This window comes from Strongylocentrotus purpuratus, unplaced genomic scaffold (genome assembly GCF_000002235.5).
Source record: "Strongylocentrotus purpuratus isolate Spur 01 unplaced genomic scaffold, Spur_5.0 spur5_scaffold_4, whole genome shotgun sequence".
Taxonomy (NCBI): Eukaryota; Metazoa; Echinodermata; class Echinoidea; order Camarodonta; family Strongylocentrotidae; genus Strongylocentrotus; species Strongylocentrotus purpuratus.
In genome coordinates, this window is record NW_022145610.1 from 17,408,895 (window position 1) to 17,426,780 (window position 17,886).

The 17,886-nt window shown below is 36.9% G+C and overlaps 2 protein-coding genes across 2 annotated transcripts; both read left to right on the forward strand.

The window, feature by feature from the left end:
• The first annotated feature begins 5,445 nt into the window (after window positions 1-5,445).
• Window positions 5,446-13,604, forward strand: LOC105441378 (histone-lysine N-methyltransferase SMYD3-like). Its single transcript, XM_011672439.2, has 6 exons — window positions 5,446-5,694; window positions 6,848-6,908; window positions 7,948-8,315; window positions 12,244-12,346; window positions 12,873-12,983; window positions 13,476-13,604. Exons 1-6 carry the CDS (start codon window positions 5,513-5,515, stop codon window positions 13,569-13,571), a joined length of 921 nt encoding a protein of 306 aa, XP_011670741.1. The 5' UTR covers window positions 5,446-5,512; the 3' UTR covers window positions 13,572-13,604.
• Window positions 13,605-14,487: 883 nt separating this feature from the next.
• On the forward strand, window positions 14,488-17,345 carry LOC105441376 (N-lysine methyltransferase SMYD2-A-like). The gene is made up of 3 exons (XM_030997018.1): window positions 14,488-14,842; window positions 15,242-15,350; window positions 16,737-17,345. Exons 1-3 carry the CDS (start codon window positions 14,706-14,708, stop codon window positions 16,818-16,820), a joined length of 330 nt encoding a protein of 109 aa, XP_030852878.1. The 5' UTR covers window positions 14,488-14,705; the 3' UTR covers window positions 16,821-17,345.
• The last annotated feature ends 541 nt before the right edge of the window (window positions 17,346-17,886 follow it).

Here is a 17,886-nt window from a genome sequence, read left to right on the forward strand (position 1 = left end):
GAAAAGAGTGCTGTGCTTGTGCATAAATAAATACCGGTAATGATTACATAACTTTCATGAGCACGTATCCAGTATTCCGTTTCCGTGTATTTCACAATTTGTTCTGCAATGACCTTTATCTGCTCATGATCAGACCATAGACGTAATTACGTCTATGATCAGACTGTAACCGTGAACTGGCTTCGTGACTGTACTTGTAATACTATAGAGCCAGAGGGCGGCCATGGAAAATGATGGTGATCTCTATCATCTCTTGGGTGGTTTCAGTTTCTTGTAAATCGGCTTCATGCCAGGATGATGTTGATCTTGAGTAAACATTTTGTATACTATAGTTTTAAATCATAATGCAGTTGTATTCTTAAGATGACTATGATAGCACAGTGATCTTTTGCAAGGTACTTTCTTATTTAGATATGTAATCATGTAGTTCAGTAAAAGTAACATTGTGTTATTATAATTTCGATCTGGAAGCAATTACTTTGGTTATGTTTTAATCATGTGCCTTTACATTGGTAAAATTCATTGATTATCTGATCGTAGAACAGCATATTTTTCATAAGATTCTTAGATATTCTACCATAGTAGGTAATTCTGATTGAATCATTCCATATTCCTAAACTGTCTTTGATGTGTTTCAAGACGGAGGCATGTTATCAGAGGATAATGGTGGTGGCTATTTGCTTGTCACTATTTGATAATGATGATGTCCTTGAAGTTCTGACTCAATTATTATACTGTAGTCTGTGGATGGAGGTACAGACTTCCGATGTTTAATGGGTCAGCGTTACTAGTTGATTAAAATTATATTTCATGTTTTGACAAATATTTGTTTTGAACAAATCTGTTTATTTACATTCATCAATATTACAAATTACTGGAGTATGATGCTAGGTCAGAAATATCTTGTTAACAAGACAAAGAAAATTTTAAAAAATACATGAACATGCTTTCCTCTAATTGAAGAGATGATTGGTACTTCCAAAGTCTGACGTCATTCAAAGGAAATCAAAAATGATACATTGTACATGTATTTGTGTTCTTTTTACAGGTGTATTAAACAAAGATTGTGATGAGACTCGAGCTGTAAACTTATGGGGGAAGAAATTAAACAGCACTTATACAAAAATCAAGATTCCACTTAATGTCTTGAATGTGAAGAACAATTTACTTGTACACAGACATGCTATATTCTCATGCTTAATAAAGAAACAGCCAACTTGAGCTTTGATGTGTTCTTTCTTTTCATGGTACATTTATCATTTCCTGGAATTGAGAGATAGAAATAGGGGAAGAAAGAGAAGGGAAGGGAGAGAGAGAGGGGAGAAGGGAGAGAGAGGGAGAGAGAGAGAGAGGGGGTGTGAGGGAGAGAGAGGGGGAGATGGAGTAGGGGGAGGGGTGGATTGAAGACAAATACATGTATTAAACAGATCAGAAATTGAGAGCAAGAAACATTCACTCTGAAATACACAATGTTGGTCATACTTATAAAAAGAGACTTACAGATGACGAATTATAGGGAAACTGAATCAAAGTATGAGAATCAGAGAAGATGGATAAAAGAATTGTAAGGACAAGTTTACCACATAAATACACACATCTATAGTGAAAGAGAAAATGAAAGAAACGAGTGGAAATGAAAGTTGATAGACACACTAACAAGTCAAACTGACTTCTTCTTCTTCTTCTTCCAAGAAAAATGCTGCTTCAAGGCCTTGAAGATTGCGCACTGTGTGTGTATGTGAGGAGCCTGTGTGAGCCTGCTGGCCAGGATCCTTGTGCATATATGTACAGGGTGCAAGTAAAAACTTTCAATCCCGTGAGGGCAGTTAGGGGTGCTTCTTTCCCAGTGAGGACTTAAATGCATCAAGAGAGAGTGAGCAGGCTGGATCTACTGGAAGGTTGTTCCAGTCCTTGGTAGTTCTGGGGAAGAAGGAGCTGATGTAGGCTTTGTTTGTACACAGTGTCGCTCTGAAGCGGGATCCGTGACCTCTTGTTACAGATGTTGCTGCCTTAAGGTATTGTTGCCATTCAACGTCAACAAGACCAAAGTGTAGTTCCTTTCAATATATTTCATCATGCCAATTTAGCCCATCAATCCTGCATCAAGGGTTGTCGTGTGCTCATCCAATTTTTTAAAAATAAATTATAACTTTTCTGAATATTAAAATTTTCTTTCACATCACTTCTTACCTTTTTGACCAGTCACTTTCAATAATCCAATCTCACTTTCATTTTCATCTCTCTGGTAACTCCTCACCAGTCATTCTTTCACACTTATTTGACCCTTTCTCATTCACTCTTAATTTTGTATTATTTTTCACCTTCCTTGTCCCAACTTTTCTAAATGTTCCAATATTGCTCACTCTTCATATTGTTTTCTGATGACTTTGATCACTGTCCTTTCACATTCTTTTCAGTTCTGAATACAAAATAAAATCAGTATAGGCCTACATTTGAACATGCATGGGGAAATATGAACTAATTTAAAACAACTGGGAAGCTTAATGCCTTGTGAACCCCGACAGTTAAGTACCAGAAAAAGACACTTTCTTTCACTCACTTTTTGTGCCATTTTTTAATCTCATGTTTTTTCCCCACTTTCAAGACTTTCACTACGTTCACAAGCTTATAATGAAATCAATAAATGAATATAAATTCGCAAATTCACTTTCTGAAGTGTATTCTTGATCATCTTGTCTTTACAAATATAAATATTCAATTTCCAATTTTCATATAATAAGGTGATATGCACTGAGCAGATCTAGCAGATCACTTCGATTTCGTCAAAATCTTTCAGTACGTTTTTTGTGGTAAGATTTTCTCAAAACGCACCATCCGATCACCACTATTAAATTCCCCTTGGTCGGGAATAGTATAGTATTAATGACTGCTTTGAGAGAAATAGTTGTTTTATTACGCTCAAGGGAAGGTTAGAATTGTGCTATTCCCCGAGGCTTGCCGAGGGGAATAGCCCAATTGTAACCTTCCCGAGAGCGTATGAAAACAACTATTTCTCGAATATTAAAGCAGTCATTAATACTTTTATATGCCGAAAAAAAATAGACTAAAAAATAAAAAATAAAAAATAATTTACATTTTTGTCGAAGACGGGATTCGAACTCTTGCGTACAACAAGAGGTGTATCGAAAACCAACGCTTAGACCACTCGGCTATCGCGCGCCGTTAACATGCTTAGCAGTTTTCTCCAATATATACATTAAAATGGATTGAAAACGGCTCCGCGTGAGGGATGCTTCGCAAAAGCTCCATGAAACGGACCGTTCTTTTACTTTTGCAATGCATATTGGCACGAACTTAGATCAAGATCTATCGGCAGATGTTGTTTTTTTGTTTTTGAGAGTTAATTTTCGTCTTCATGTCAACAATGCAAGATAAAATTGTCGGTAAGATCGATCGAGATTCAATTGTATTGAAATTGCCGACCAATTTTTCGCACACGTATGGTATCCTCCATCGCTCAAACCATTTTTTAACATGTAAACCTATGGGGTAACCATGGAGACTGACCTATTTTTTTAATAACCATGGTTATTAAAAATATTGAAATGTTTTATGCATGGTTACCGGGAATTTTACAGGAACAGTTGAAGTTTATGAATGCAATTCGACCAATCAGATGGCTGGATTTCTTAAGTGAGGTATATAAAAAACCATACAAATATGATATTAACAAAAAAACCTTTCAATGTGAGTTGTATTAAAGCTGAGAGGTCTGATGACCGTTCGTGAGATAGCATCTGACGATCTCTTCTTCAGATCAGATTTATCTGCTGCAGATCACATATTTTTTAGCAGTGACAAATTCAAATCTACTGTTTCAATGTGATATCTAAAAGTATATGAATCTTGTGAAGTTTCCATTTCCTGGTCTACAGAGTGTTCAGCAGCCGCTCTATCAAATGATTTCAAGATTTCAGCAATCTGCTAGACTGATGCTCGGTTTATTGATGATGAAGTATCCAGAAGGTCATTCCAATCCTGCAGCTATGATAGGTTAGAAAAATACAGAAAACGGTGAGAAACTAACATCTTTTCTTGAAGCTGGCCATTCCAATATTCTAATCACATCTTGCAAGCAAGTATTGAGTATTTTTCTTTTAAATAGCTAGATTTTATAAATGTGTAAATATCTTGGTCTACTGTATCTCCCCCGTGATGAAGGATTCATAAAGTGTATTTAAATTTCGAAAGACAAATTAAACTGCAAAGCAAAAAGGCATTGTTGTTATTACTTATGACGAAGTATCCATAACATGTCTCTTTCATATTAAACCTAATAACATAACAAAGATTACGATAATACACTCCCTCAACTTGTTCCAGACAGGAATTAGTGGAGTTGTTACAAGTATCAGATTGAAGAATTTCATCCATGCACTGGTGTGCTTTCAGATAGAGAGTTCAAGAGGATAAACTAGAATCATCATGTTCTCATAACAGCTCCATAACAATCACTCAATACACTTTTTATATAATGTAGACCCTGAAAATCATAGTTTGTTGTACTTTAACTTCTACCCACTAAATAGTAAATACATCTCAAAGAGTTATTTTCTTTTAACATAAATGAGAGTTATGATTTTTGCTGATAATATGAAAAGTATGTGTTTGTGGTTAACATGAACATATTGCATCATGCCCCAATGTTCAATGCGCTCGTGGAACAGATGCTAGGATGTTTGAACAAATTGTAGGTAGGTCAACGTTATAAACAGGGCCCCTTGGCAGAGCAGTTGTCTAAAAAATCTAATCTATAAAAATAAATTATGATGATTGTCAATTAAAGGATATTAGTGCCATGGCGGGACTCGAACCTTGTAACATGCTGTCGGGTGACTTGTCCACTAGACCACAACACCACGATCTATTGCAGCGACCCTTCTCTGGTATTATGAAGAGGGACCCTTCTGAATAACGACCCCCCCCCCCCCCCAATGTTTCCTGTCATGAGGGAGCTATAAAGGGAGAGGAGAAACACGAATAGCAAATAGTAAGGGATCAGAATGAAAGAAAAGAAACAGCATAATGACCTTCTTTACATTAATGTACTTCTAATATTTCACCAAGTTGAGTTCCAATGTGCATCATTAGGTAAACACTATAGTGAGCCGAGTATTTGGCAGGTGAATTATACAAATATGACCGTACCAAACAGTACCAGTACCAGTGTTATGTTATCCAAGAAATGTTTATGAGTGGGAATTCCCACCCCTAAGGAGGGGGGAGGGGGGTGGATCATAAACATTTAACTTATATAACGAATGGGATTGCTGAGATGTGCGTGGGTGAACGGTTCCCAAGGAACGCAAGTGCAAAGGTCAAACATAATACTTCCTGTTATGAATGTCAGTGGGGATTCCCCGGTGGGATTCCCACTCGATAAAAAGATAATACACACTCCTAAATGAAATTATACGCCTCATATTGAAAGCGATTGAAGCCCGGCCGTGCCTGTTTGAGCTGAGAAGAGCAATTTCATAAGCTTACACTTATGATAATGGCGGTGTCTGCTATGGAATCTGTGCGTGTTGTAAAATCAGCTACTTGTGGGCGAAGTTTGGTCTTCACTTCAAAATTTGCGAGGGGACAATGTATCCTTGAAGAATTGCCATATGCATACACACTGCACGACGACAAAAGGGGACTCTACTGTGATTTTTGCCTCACAAAATGGTGCTGATTTTTAATTTTGGTTATAATGTGATAATAAAAAGTGATAGGGTCTTTATGGCTTAATTTAGGGGTCCTATATAATATTGAAATGCAATTGCTTTCTTTTTATATATATTTTTTTTCTTGGCCAATTAGGTTAAATCCACTGAGTGTAGAATATCATTCACTTCACTTGAATGACAATATGATATTAAGAATAGGCCTAAATAATATTTATTAAGGCTATGTCTATGATTGAATTAAAAATCGTTTATTGTCATGATAATAATATAGATCTAATGTAGAAGTCTAATAATGATTAAACTAATAATTATTATCCTAACTTTTGAAATAAAAGCAAGCATTATTTCATCAAATTGCACAAAACTCAAAAGAGGTCAACATAAGTTTGTAACTTTTAGTAAAGTATCTACTCTTGTATTTTCATTTAAGGTATTTGTTTGGATCTAGTACAGGACTTCATTATGTTACATTTTAATGACATTCGTTTAGGTTTGAAACTGTTTTGAATATTTCAAGAATGATAATAACTAGACTTGAATTCGTCACTTTGACGAATTAGGTGATATGTATGCTAATGTTCAAGATTTTATATGATCTTTTAAAATGCTCTTCCCATTATGGTCTATCCATATATAAAGTTTTAACTGTGTAGCATTGATCATCATGGAGATATGGAAGATATATTGAAACTATATGACCAAATTTATCATTCCTGCAAAGTTCTACAGAATTTGCAATTTCAACTTTCAATTGTAAATTTCGACATAATTTGAGCACCTGATTAAAGAAAAGGTGGCACATTTTTCATAGTCCATAGTCTCAGCAATAAAATACCACAATTTGGGGGAAAATAGCGCCTAGATGACGTCACGATAATTTTGAGTCACTGAAAAGTCATACAGTTCTAAGTTAGACTAATATCTATCATCATGGTAAGTTTCATGATAATGGTTTTATTCATTCTTGAGATATCCTGCAAACAAATTATGGCAGAATAATAAATAAATAAATAATAAAGAAAAATCTTGACGAAATCAATAGATGATACGTATTACTACGTACGTATCACCTAATAATGTTACTAAAAAAGGAGCTTATAAGGCGCTTACCACTAGAATCAAGTCAACTCCAATATTCATCTTACTTTTAGTTCAACTCTTAAGAAGTGTACCAGATGCAATGATGTAAGCTACTGCAATAAATCATGTCAGGTAAAAACAAATCTTTCGTTTTGGTTCCCTCCAACACATAAACCCATTACCTATATAAGAAATGAATGATTCCTGAATTAAGTCTATGGAAATATTAAAATCTAAGCTGTCAGTGTCCCAGTGAGTTGAGATAACTCTAAAAATTAAAAAAAAATCATAACATTTTCCCAGAGATAGAGATATTGTAGTAAAATATGTCCATCTCTGGGAAAATATTAAGATTTTTTAGTTAAGTTGCTCAGCATTAATTATGACAAAGTTTACGGAGTTTGGGGCTATGTTATATTTAGTATGGTTGGCCATTAGTGACAGAATGGTTGTTTGAAATTAGTGGTAATTGCAGGAACTAGTATGCAAAAATAATCAAAAGAAATAATCAATCAATCCTGATATGTCTTTACTTATATGAACAGTTTAAAGAAGTGATATTTACACATAATTATGATCAAAAAGGTATTAAAGATTACGAGTATCTTTAAAATGAACCGGTAACATTGTTGAAGGTTGATGAAAAAAAAATGCGTAATTTTTGTATGAAATGTTACTTATTATATATATATTCCTTCTACTGTACTAACCCTCTAACATGCACAAAATTCTCTAACCACAAAAATATTTATTGTTTTGTTTGAAGGCGTCACTGTACAACATACCTTAACAGTAGTAATTTACCCAACCGTTTTTCCATGAGAATAAGACATAAAACAGGCTTTTAAAAAAATCTGTCAACACTTAATTGTTTGGAATGGTATATAAATCCAATTTATTGCTTTGTGACGATTTACATTCACCTGAAATTTAATTAAATCATAATGATATAGATCAGTTTTTCGCAATTTGATCATTAATAATGGTCTGTTACCACTCAAACTGTTAGATTATCTTTAATTGTACATCTAGCATTGAAGTCACTAACTTAGCACCATTTTCTCTCATCTGAACAATGTTACCAAGTCCCTTTAATGGCTGTTGGTAGACTAACTTAGATTGTCGTTTGATACGGCTTACATTCTTATTTTGATGTTTGTACCCCGTGCAGCGAGGAGACTGGGCAAGATGTCACAAGCAAGACTGCAAAACACTGAAGAGAATACACCCCTTGCCATATTCACACGTAGTTCAGCTTCTATCTCATATTATCCACAAGCAAAAACGATCCCCTCCATGCACTCAGGATGATGAGGATTGTTTTCCAACCACCGTAGACCAGTTGGAATCCCATCATGAGAAGCTGAGCGATACAAGAAGGAAGGACTTTGAGACATTGTTGTTTTCGTTGAAGTATTACGAAGATGATGTCTTACCCGAGCCAAGCACCTTGTTGAAGATGTTTGGGGCGACTATCTGCAATTACTTCTCAATAATGGATAATGATCTGATTGGCATTGCAGTTGGGATATACTTGAGGTGATTTCAGTTACTATGATTGATGATTGTTTTACCTGACTCTAGGAAAGAATTCATATGCTTGTAAGTAAACAACCAGGGGATCGACAGCATTAAGTCCACTGCAATAATAACCTACTTTCAATAGAAGCAGAAAACTCAGACAAACCAATCAAAAAAAGTATGAGCAAAATCGGATAACTAATAAGAAACTAAAAAGTTTATGAGTTTTTAATGACATGAAAAACTTTGAAAATCACAAGACAAATCGGCAACACAATCATGGGTCTGTGACGTCATTGCCTCACTATCCACTATTGTTTTCTTTATATAATACTTTGTCATAATTAATGCTGAGCAACTTAAAAAAAAAAAAAATCTTTATATTTTCCCAGAGACGCAGTGAGTATCTTTATAGTTATCCAATTTTCCTCAAACTTTTTTCCCCCCGTTTCTCCTGTTTTTTCTAAATCTATTGAAAGCAAGTTTTTGATTAGTGGACTAAGCCTTTGATGCCTTATGCTACGTTTACAATATGTTCCCGGCGGCCACGGCAACCCCGTTTCGAACCACCGTGGACGAAACGGGATTGACGTGACACAATGCGGGGGACCGTATGGGCGAACGTGACAGCCCGTGATTGCCGTGGATACCGTGTCAGATTTTAAAACTGTCAAAAAAATTGCCAGGGCAGTCACGGTGCGGATGAGAAACCTAGTAGGCCGTAGTAAAACGGGGTGAACGTAACACAATGTAAAAGTACTTAATAGGCCGTCACAAAACTTGGAGGTGGTCCGTAGTGGGACGAGAGGCCCGCACATTCCCCGGCATCTTACGGTCTTTTCAACGTTTAGTGCACGTTTTGTCACAGTTGCTTCACGGTTGCTGCGCATTTTGTCCCGTTTTGCCACGTTTTGCCAAGGTTTGCCCCGGTTTTCACGGCAGGCCAGGGTGTATGGTAGCCGTTTTGTCGCGTTTAATCACGGCGCATCCCGGCGTCCGACGGTTTACGGGCCCGGCGCGTTGCGTTCTGACACGGCGCACACGGTCGGGAGGTAGTATATAAAAGACGGGCGCGGCAGGAGCTTCATTCGAGTCTGAGCAATCGACGACACATTACTGCATCTACAATACGTAGACAGAAGGCCAAGCTATGCCACCGAAGAAGCCAAGACGTTCGAAGGCTCTCCGTCCTGCACCACCCCCACCACCATCAGTAGTAGAGGAGAAGGAACAGCCTGAAGATCCTCGCCGTTCACCCCTGCCAAATGAAGAAGAGCATACTGCTGTTGCTGACCCAGTCCCTGAACAGGAACCTGAACCTGAGGCTGGGGAGGCTGAGGAAGACGCACCAGCTAGGAGGAGGGCAGTCCCCAGGTTCGTCACCACCTCTACGGAGGATGAGAAGGAACTCATCATTGACTTCTTCCAGCAGCATCCTACGCTGTACTTTATTGCTTGGGAGGCCTTCTTTTCATACCGTGGGCACAACCGTGCTCCAAAGCTGCCCGGCGTCCACGTTGCATCCGTAGAAAGCCTTGAAAGAACGTGAAAAACGTGTCAGACCTTGATCAGAACGTGAGAAACGTGAGGGACCCCATCAGAACGTGACGGGCCGGGAGGGAATTAACTGGCATCCATGGTAGCCCGGGGCCGAACCGTAGTGCGCCTTGGAGCCTCCGGGACTCAGCAGCCCCTTTCCCCGCACGATCCGTCACGGATACCGTGAAAGACCGTGAGAAAACTTGACAAGACCTTATGCTACGTTTACACTATGTTCCCGGCGGCCACGGCAGCCCCGTTTGCCCGAAACGTAGTGCGCCGTGGGATTAAGACCAATTTTATCTCTGGATTCAAGTTTTGTTACGTCTTGCCAAGTTTTCTCACGGTCTACCACGGTATCCGTGACGGGCCGTGGGGGGAAGGGGATGCTGAGTCCCGGAGGCTCCAAGGCGCACTACGGTTCAGCCCGCGTTCTACCACGGATGCCAGAACGTTCCCTCCCGGCCCGTCACGTTCTGATGGGGTCCCTCACGTTTCCCACGTTCTGATCAAGGTCTGACACGTTTTTCACGTTCTGTCAAGGCTTTGTACGGATGAAACGTGGACGCAGGGCAGCTTTGTAGCACGTTTGTGCCGGCGGTATAAAAAGAAGGTCTCCCAAGCAATAGCAATCATGGTATTCTGAGACCTCGCGTTGTGTCAGACCGTAGTAGAACGCAACGCACCGTAGCGTGCCGGGCGCTTAGACCGTCCCACTACGGACCACCCCCAAGTTTTGTTACGGCCTATTACGGACTGTCACGTTTTGTTACGTTCACCCCGGTTTATTACGGCCTACTAGGTTTCTCATCCGCACCGTGACTGCCGTGGCAAATTTTTTGACAGTTTAAAAATCTGACACGGTATCCACGGCAATCACGGCCTGTCACGTTTGCCCATACGGTCCCCGCGTTGTGTCACGTCAATCCCGTTTCGTCCACGGTGGCCTGAAACGTGGTTGCCGTGGCCGCCGGGAACATAGTGTAAACGTAGCATAACAAAACTTGAACAAAAAGAAAAATATTGCCAAAATCCCACGGCGCACTACGTTTCGGGCAAACGGGGCTGCCGTCGCCGCCGGGAACATAGTGTAAATGTAGCATACCCAAGGGCACAAGCATATTGACCTGATTTTGAACCTATGACCTCCCGGCTACGGGACTACTGCTCTACCACTGAGCCGTTGCGCCTCTTTTGATCTATATGACAAGTAATCAGGAACACTTTCTGAAAGAATTAGCTCACATGATAAGGTGCTGAAAGAATTATCTGGAAACAAATGATGTGTCCATTTTCGAATTCCAAAGGGAAACAAAATGTAAATAAAGTTCCAATTTTCAGCAAGCTCTTTTATTAAAATTTAGAACTGTAGAAATACAAATGTTGTGTGAATAACTGATTAAATCTTATTAGTAAACTTCATTCATATACATGAATATTTTGTTTAAAAATACATATATATATATATATATATAAACAAGTAAATCAACAATTGGTATAGTTTCTCGAGTAATCGCAAATTAACAATAAACATTGTAGCTTGTATATACAGTGGTAAATGATATTATAACAAATAATTATATAAACAAGAAAGTCAACAAGTTGTATAGTTTCTCGAGTAGTCCCAAATTAACAATAAACATTGTAGCTTGTATATACCATGGAGATATAAATAATATTATAACAAATAATTATATGACACGTACCAGCCTATGTTTGACAATAAAGATAGATAACAAATGGGAATGATAATTTCGATATTGATGTTCTAAAAAAGAACAGAAGTGATCAATTATATTTTCATTCTCAAGTTTCATAATGATTACAAATTTCTCTTCATCGCTAAGATCTTTAAACTGTCCAGATATTTCAGCAATTTTATTGAGAAATACCCCCCCCCCCCTTTCAGCCTTGTATACAGTACAATCCGTTATGGTATAACATTCTTCCCAAACCCTTCCCAAGTTATAGTCATTACAAGTTCTTAAATGTGAAGGTATTTTTTCCGGACGTCTATATCTTCCAGTTTCTATCGGTAGGCTATGTAAACTTATTCTAAATCGGCAGATATTTGTTCGTAGTTTACGGTTTTTAACTATGTTTGTATAGCTCTGCTTTAATAGATTATATGTTCTCAATTTATTGCGTTCATTGCCATTTACACAATCACTACATATATCCATCAAGAACTGGCGGTGTTAAATGTCTTCCATTTTGGTTTCTATTTCTTCTCCAACTACTATATCACTATCGGTAATGTCATCCAATTCTAAACAATCATAATTTTCATCATTTTAATTGTATGTAAAGCATGATTCCATTGGCATAATATATTAGTACCTTGTCTCTTCCCAATCCAATATATTCATTTTTTTGAAAATAAATGTGTCATTATTATGTTTTCAAGAGCATCTATGTTGAACCATTCCTGTGATCCTAACTGTGCATGGGTGAGTGATGGGAGAAAACTTCGAATCAGGACCATTAAAGATGTCAAAGAAGGAGAAGAGGTAAGACCACATATTTGTTCTCAAATACCACATTTATTTTATTCCTTATGTTCTGGATATGCACTTGAAAAAAAATACCCTAAATATTTTTTAAGAAATGTAATTGACTGTTGCTTTATATGGATTCTGTCAGGATCATTACCAACTCATTTCACCATACAAATGTTCAGGGTTAGTCTACCAGTGTTTATAAGATTTTAATCAGCACACCCAAATGGTTCAGTTTATATGTGGGAATCCAAAGATACGATTATATCAGTTCTAGATTTTGCAGTGAAGGACGCTTCAGCTTTTATGAAGAACTGATGTATATTCTTAAGATTCTTTAGACATAATTTTGTCACAATTTTGGAAGATATCACTATGGTCAACATCCATAAATTTGCTGGTAAGTCTGGTCATATGAAAAAGAATCAATCAAATCTATGAACTTGAAAAACATGATGGTTTTACTTGTACATGTATTATAACAATAACATGTGCTTATAATTTAAGATCCTTACAACCGGTTTTCGTTTGTTTTTAGTGTACAATCACCTATGTAGATATCATGGACCCAACTAAAAAGAGACAGGCTGACCTGAAAGAGAGATATCAATTCACCTGCAAGTGTGTGAAATGCATCGAAGAAATCAATGTGAGTCTTTACTTTACAGTTTCATTCTTTGTTTTACTCTTCTCAAATGCTGCAAAATATCCTGAAAATAAAAACTCCAGTAGTATACCGGTAGGTAGTTTTCTTTTAAACTACATGTACTAGATATCTTTGAATTTGAATTGTATTGATGGTCTCGGGATAAGGTCTGCGGTTTCATTAATCATTGTGCACCATTATCACTTCCAATGTTCAAAGTAGTTACACAATATATTTGGCAATACTAAGATCCACGAACTGCTTTACTTTCTATTATTACTCAAATTTGAAATAATGATATAACTCTCAAGTATCCTATGTTCATGCGTACTTTAGCCAAGGCAGTTGATACCTGCATGAATCTATTCTCAGTAATGCACTGGATAATAATTGATTTCCAAAGTCCATATAGAAATTGTTTCACATAATATAACATTTCTTATTGTCAAGCTAATCTTTTTTACATTCTAATTAAATGTTTTCTGTATATTTCAGGCAGATGAAGGTTTAGGTGAAGATCTCCGAGGCCGTCTGAATAAATCCTGGGAGCAAATACAGGATCTATTGGAGTTACAAGATATCCTTTGTTGACATTTCAAGTTTATCTAGAAAATGAGTATACTGTGCGTCCCAGAAAAACCGAAACCGAGAATTATCGATGTTTTATCATAAATTTATCACAATTATAATTGATAAGTGACACATATTGGTAAAGCTTAGATCCTCCTCTTTCACTTGATGCGATTCATATAATGCATATTTCACGCATGAGTGATTAAACTCAATTTAAAGTCATTTGGCGGACGGTATCTGAATGTCAAAGAGAAAATAACATTTCTAGAAAGTTGAGTTACCGCCCTTTCATATGACACCTCAATCAGGAAAAATGAGCTAGGAATAACAAAGTTCTTTTTGTTTAAAGTAGTGCTTGCATTTCCATAATTTTATTAAACGAATTCGTTTTCACTTGCTGCCTGCCGTAGCAACAAACGGAATTAACAAAGGACTTAACTCCGTTTCGTTGACAATCAGCCGAAGACTAAAGACTTCATGCATGGCCTGATTGTCAATGAAACGGAGTTAGGTCTTTCGTAAATTCGCCAAATAACTTGTTGGTTTCCTCTCTTCAAATTGATTTTAATCACTCATGCGTGAAATATGCATCATATGAGTTGCATTAAATAATAGAGGACGTTCTCAGCTTTCCAAATATGTGTCATTTATGAATTATAAATGTGAGTAAGTTATGATAAAGCATTGATAATATTCTCGTTTTTTTTCTGGGACGCACTGTATATTGCCATATTACCTGTCAATAAGTTTTTAGGTCGCTTTTTTATTTGCTCAATTTACATTATACAAATATCCTTCATTGTACTTTATTTTTCTATCTCGATTCCTTTTTCCATTTTTCTACTTGTATATGTCTGTCTTCCCCTCTCTCTCTCTCTCTCTCTTATACTCTTTCCTCTATATTCCCAACTCACTGACTACATGTTAGTCCTCCCATTTTCTTTACCGGTATTCACTTTGCTTATTTCCAGTAATATCACATTTGTATTTCTCTCCCTTATTATGTGTCCTCTCATTTTGTCTGTATACATTCTTCCATGCTTTTTGTCCCCATCTCAATTGGTTTTCATTGCATATGGGTTGACTCTTTCTTAATGGTGAGATTTACATTGGACCAAAGTGCTACAGCTGTGTGAACCCTACCTAAAGCTGATGGACTCTTCCAACAGTCTTCTAGCAAATCATCATCTCCTGGTGAAGATCAGACAAGGGGCAATTAGAGCATGCGTACACATACAAGAATGGGAAAAATCCGTTGAGATGGGACAACTGAACATAGAGTCTTTAAGGTAATAACGGGTTCGTTATACACATGACACAGAACAATTAGTGCTATTCAGATTAGATGTGTTTTTTTTTTTAATAATGAACAGACTGTAAATGGTACATTAATTAAGCTTTTATGAACACTGATCAGACAGAGGAAGTGTGATATTTCAGCAGATCTTCCCCCTAATAATGCTTGTTAACACATGACGTTTGGCGTTGTGTGGTAAACTCTTGCTGGAATATACTAAGGAATAAGATACGGGTGGATGCCATGCATTTGTAATTGTACAAGGGGGTAATTTTGCAGGGGTATTAATGTCCTTGAGGGGTAATTGTCTAGGGGCTAATTGTCCTAGAACCCACTGTACATTTAGCAAAACCATAGTTTTATGACTGAATGTGTATGTTATTTGATTTAGATATCACTATGGACCATACAGTGCCTCGCTGGGGACTCACCTCCTGGGCATGGGTAATGTACTGCTTCAAATGGGGAGACTTCAGGAGGCCAGAAAATATCTCACAGAGGTAACTATTTTCCTATAAATTGGTGGGACTGTCTTCTAATGAAAACTACAATAGTGGTTATTTTCATTTTTGTACAGAAATTGTTTCCCTTTTTTCCTTCATTCAGCTCTTTTGACAACATTTGACTTTGCAGCTGAGTAGAAGAGTAGAATTGTGCATTTATTTACGTTTACTATTTAAGGGATAGTTGAGTTTTGTTGCAGAGGGCACTACTCGAAATATTTTTTGTGAGATAATGAAAAACTGAGTTTCAAATTTGAAAGAATACACAATTTAGATGACAAAATCATCTTTGTTTGATAATAATCAGTTAAGAGACGGCTGAAATATCCATACATATAACAATTTCTAATATTTCTGGTGCCCTACAAATAAATATATGGTTAATTTTGAACCAGCCGTTGAAAAGCGAGATAGCGCCTTATTCGTTTTATATTCCAGTCAATGTAAATATTGGCTTTTTGTTGGCTTTTACGTGTTGGTTATAATACGCACAACCAGTATTGTTATTATTAACTAATCAATTAATTAACGATCACCGTACTTGTTTAAAAGTTGAGGTGAATTGGTATGATCGTATTCAATCTAAATTCACACATTTGGGGGTCTAAAATTACCTTCATATCAGTTTCAGATACTAAAAGGGCACTAGAAATGTCATAAATAAAAAATAAGAGCAAAAACCATGCACTTCGAAGGCATTTGCGGTCTTAAACAAGAACTCAACTATCCCTTTAAGTAAGTGCAGGCATTAGTTTATCTGTAAGGATGGTGTGTATGGGTTGGGGGGTGGGGACGATGATGATTAAATGCCATATACGATACACAGTGAAATCCAGAATCATCTGAGGTACCCCATCCCATTTGACCACCCTGTTATAGAACAAGTGAACAAGCTTTATACATAATTGTTTGGGCTGAAAAAGGCTCATAAACCCCCAGTAAATGATAAGCAAGTTTGTTGTTTACTGGACATTCTTATTCATAACCTAAATCGTGTTAGTAGCATTGATACAAATTAGCTAGGACAATAGATGAACAAGTTCACAATCAATAAGGAAGGAATTTGAATTACTTTAATCCATGCTTTTACATAAAGACAAATCTAGAGGAAGTGACCTTGTTAGCATGCGAGGAACATGTAGGATGATGTAGATCAATATCTTCTTCTCATCACATCAAACCAATAAATGCATCCTTTTATGTCATCAATTTGTATGAAAAAAATGTCTCTTATATTTGTGATCAACTTGTTGATGATCTCTCGCTTTAAACTCTCCTTAAACTTTTCCTGTCTTTTTGTGCTTCTGATTTAGGAGGAGGTTAATTTGATACCAAAGGTGTTTGTTATTTATTATTTTTTTTAAATTTCATTTTTTTTTTCAGGCAAAGAGTGTTTTGGAGGTAACGCATGGTCCACAGCATTCATTCATGATGACACCGTTCGTGCAAAAACTACTTGATCTGTAGATGTAGATAATGCATGGCTAACAACTTTCCCGAAGGTCACCCCTTCTGTCTGTAACTGCAGATAACACGTCATGTCTAGCGTCAGTTACTGATGTCAACATAAATACGAGAAATTTCTCTGTAGCAGTAGATGACACGGGAAATACTGAAGATGGACGGACAGATCAACAGTGAGAATAAGATCGAAAGGAAACAAGAAGAGACATATTAAACAAGTTTGAGAAGCTTGTATGCATACAATTAATTCGAAATGTAGTCATTGTAGTTTGTTCGACCCAGTTGGGTAAATGTGTAGGACTCGTTGTTCCTTGAAATGCACTGTGCGCTGATTAATTACGGCTGCCGGAGCTAAAGCTAGGATAATAATATTTCCAAAACTCTTTGGACGCGCATAGAGACGTTATGTAATGTGATATGCGCTATACAAGAACCGAATATTATTATTATTACTTAATTTATTTCTTGTACATTTAGAATTTTGAACACCAGGGCCCTGTTTCATAAAACTTGTTTTCAATAACATGTTACAAGCTACTAAAATCCTTGCATTTGATTGGCTGTGAGCAAATTTGTCATAGATAGGCTATGTGGCAGTTGTTATTGATAACAAGTTTAATTAAACAGGGCCCAGTTCTATTCAAGGAGGTGTTGGAACCATTACCTCATTCAACGTCTATTTCTTCATTTAAACAATTGTATTTTCATTGATGTACTAAATAACCAGTGATGCCATGAATGTTTATATACATGTGTTGTATATATTGTTTACCCATTTGAATAAAAATGTACTATGCATGTCGTTAATTAGTCATATATCGTTATGGGAGTTGCTTGTGAGTGCTTATATTACTTGTTATAGTTCTGGTTTATTGATGATATATGTAGTAGTAGTAGTAGGAGACTTTATTGGATAACTTGTTTAGCACAGGGTTATTCTGCTACAAGGTCACGAGAGATGTTTTTATGTTTTGCCTTATTTCATTGTTATTTTGTATGTTACCATACAGGACCAATGTGAAAAACAGCTTTGGCCGACATTGTCATCCTTTATAAATAAGTTTAAATA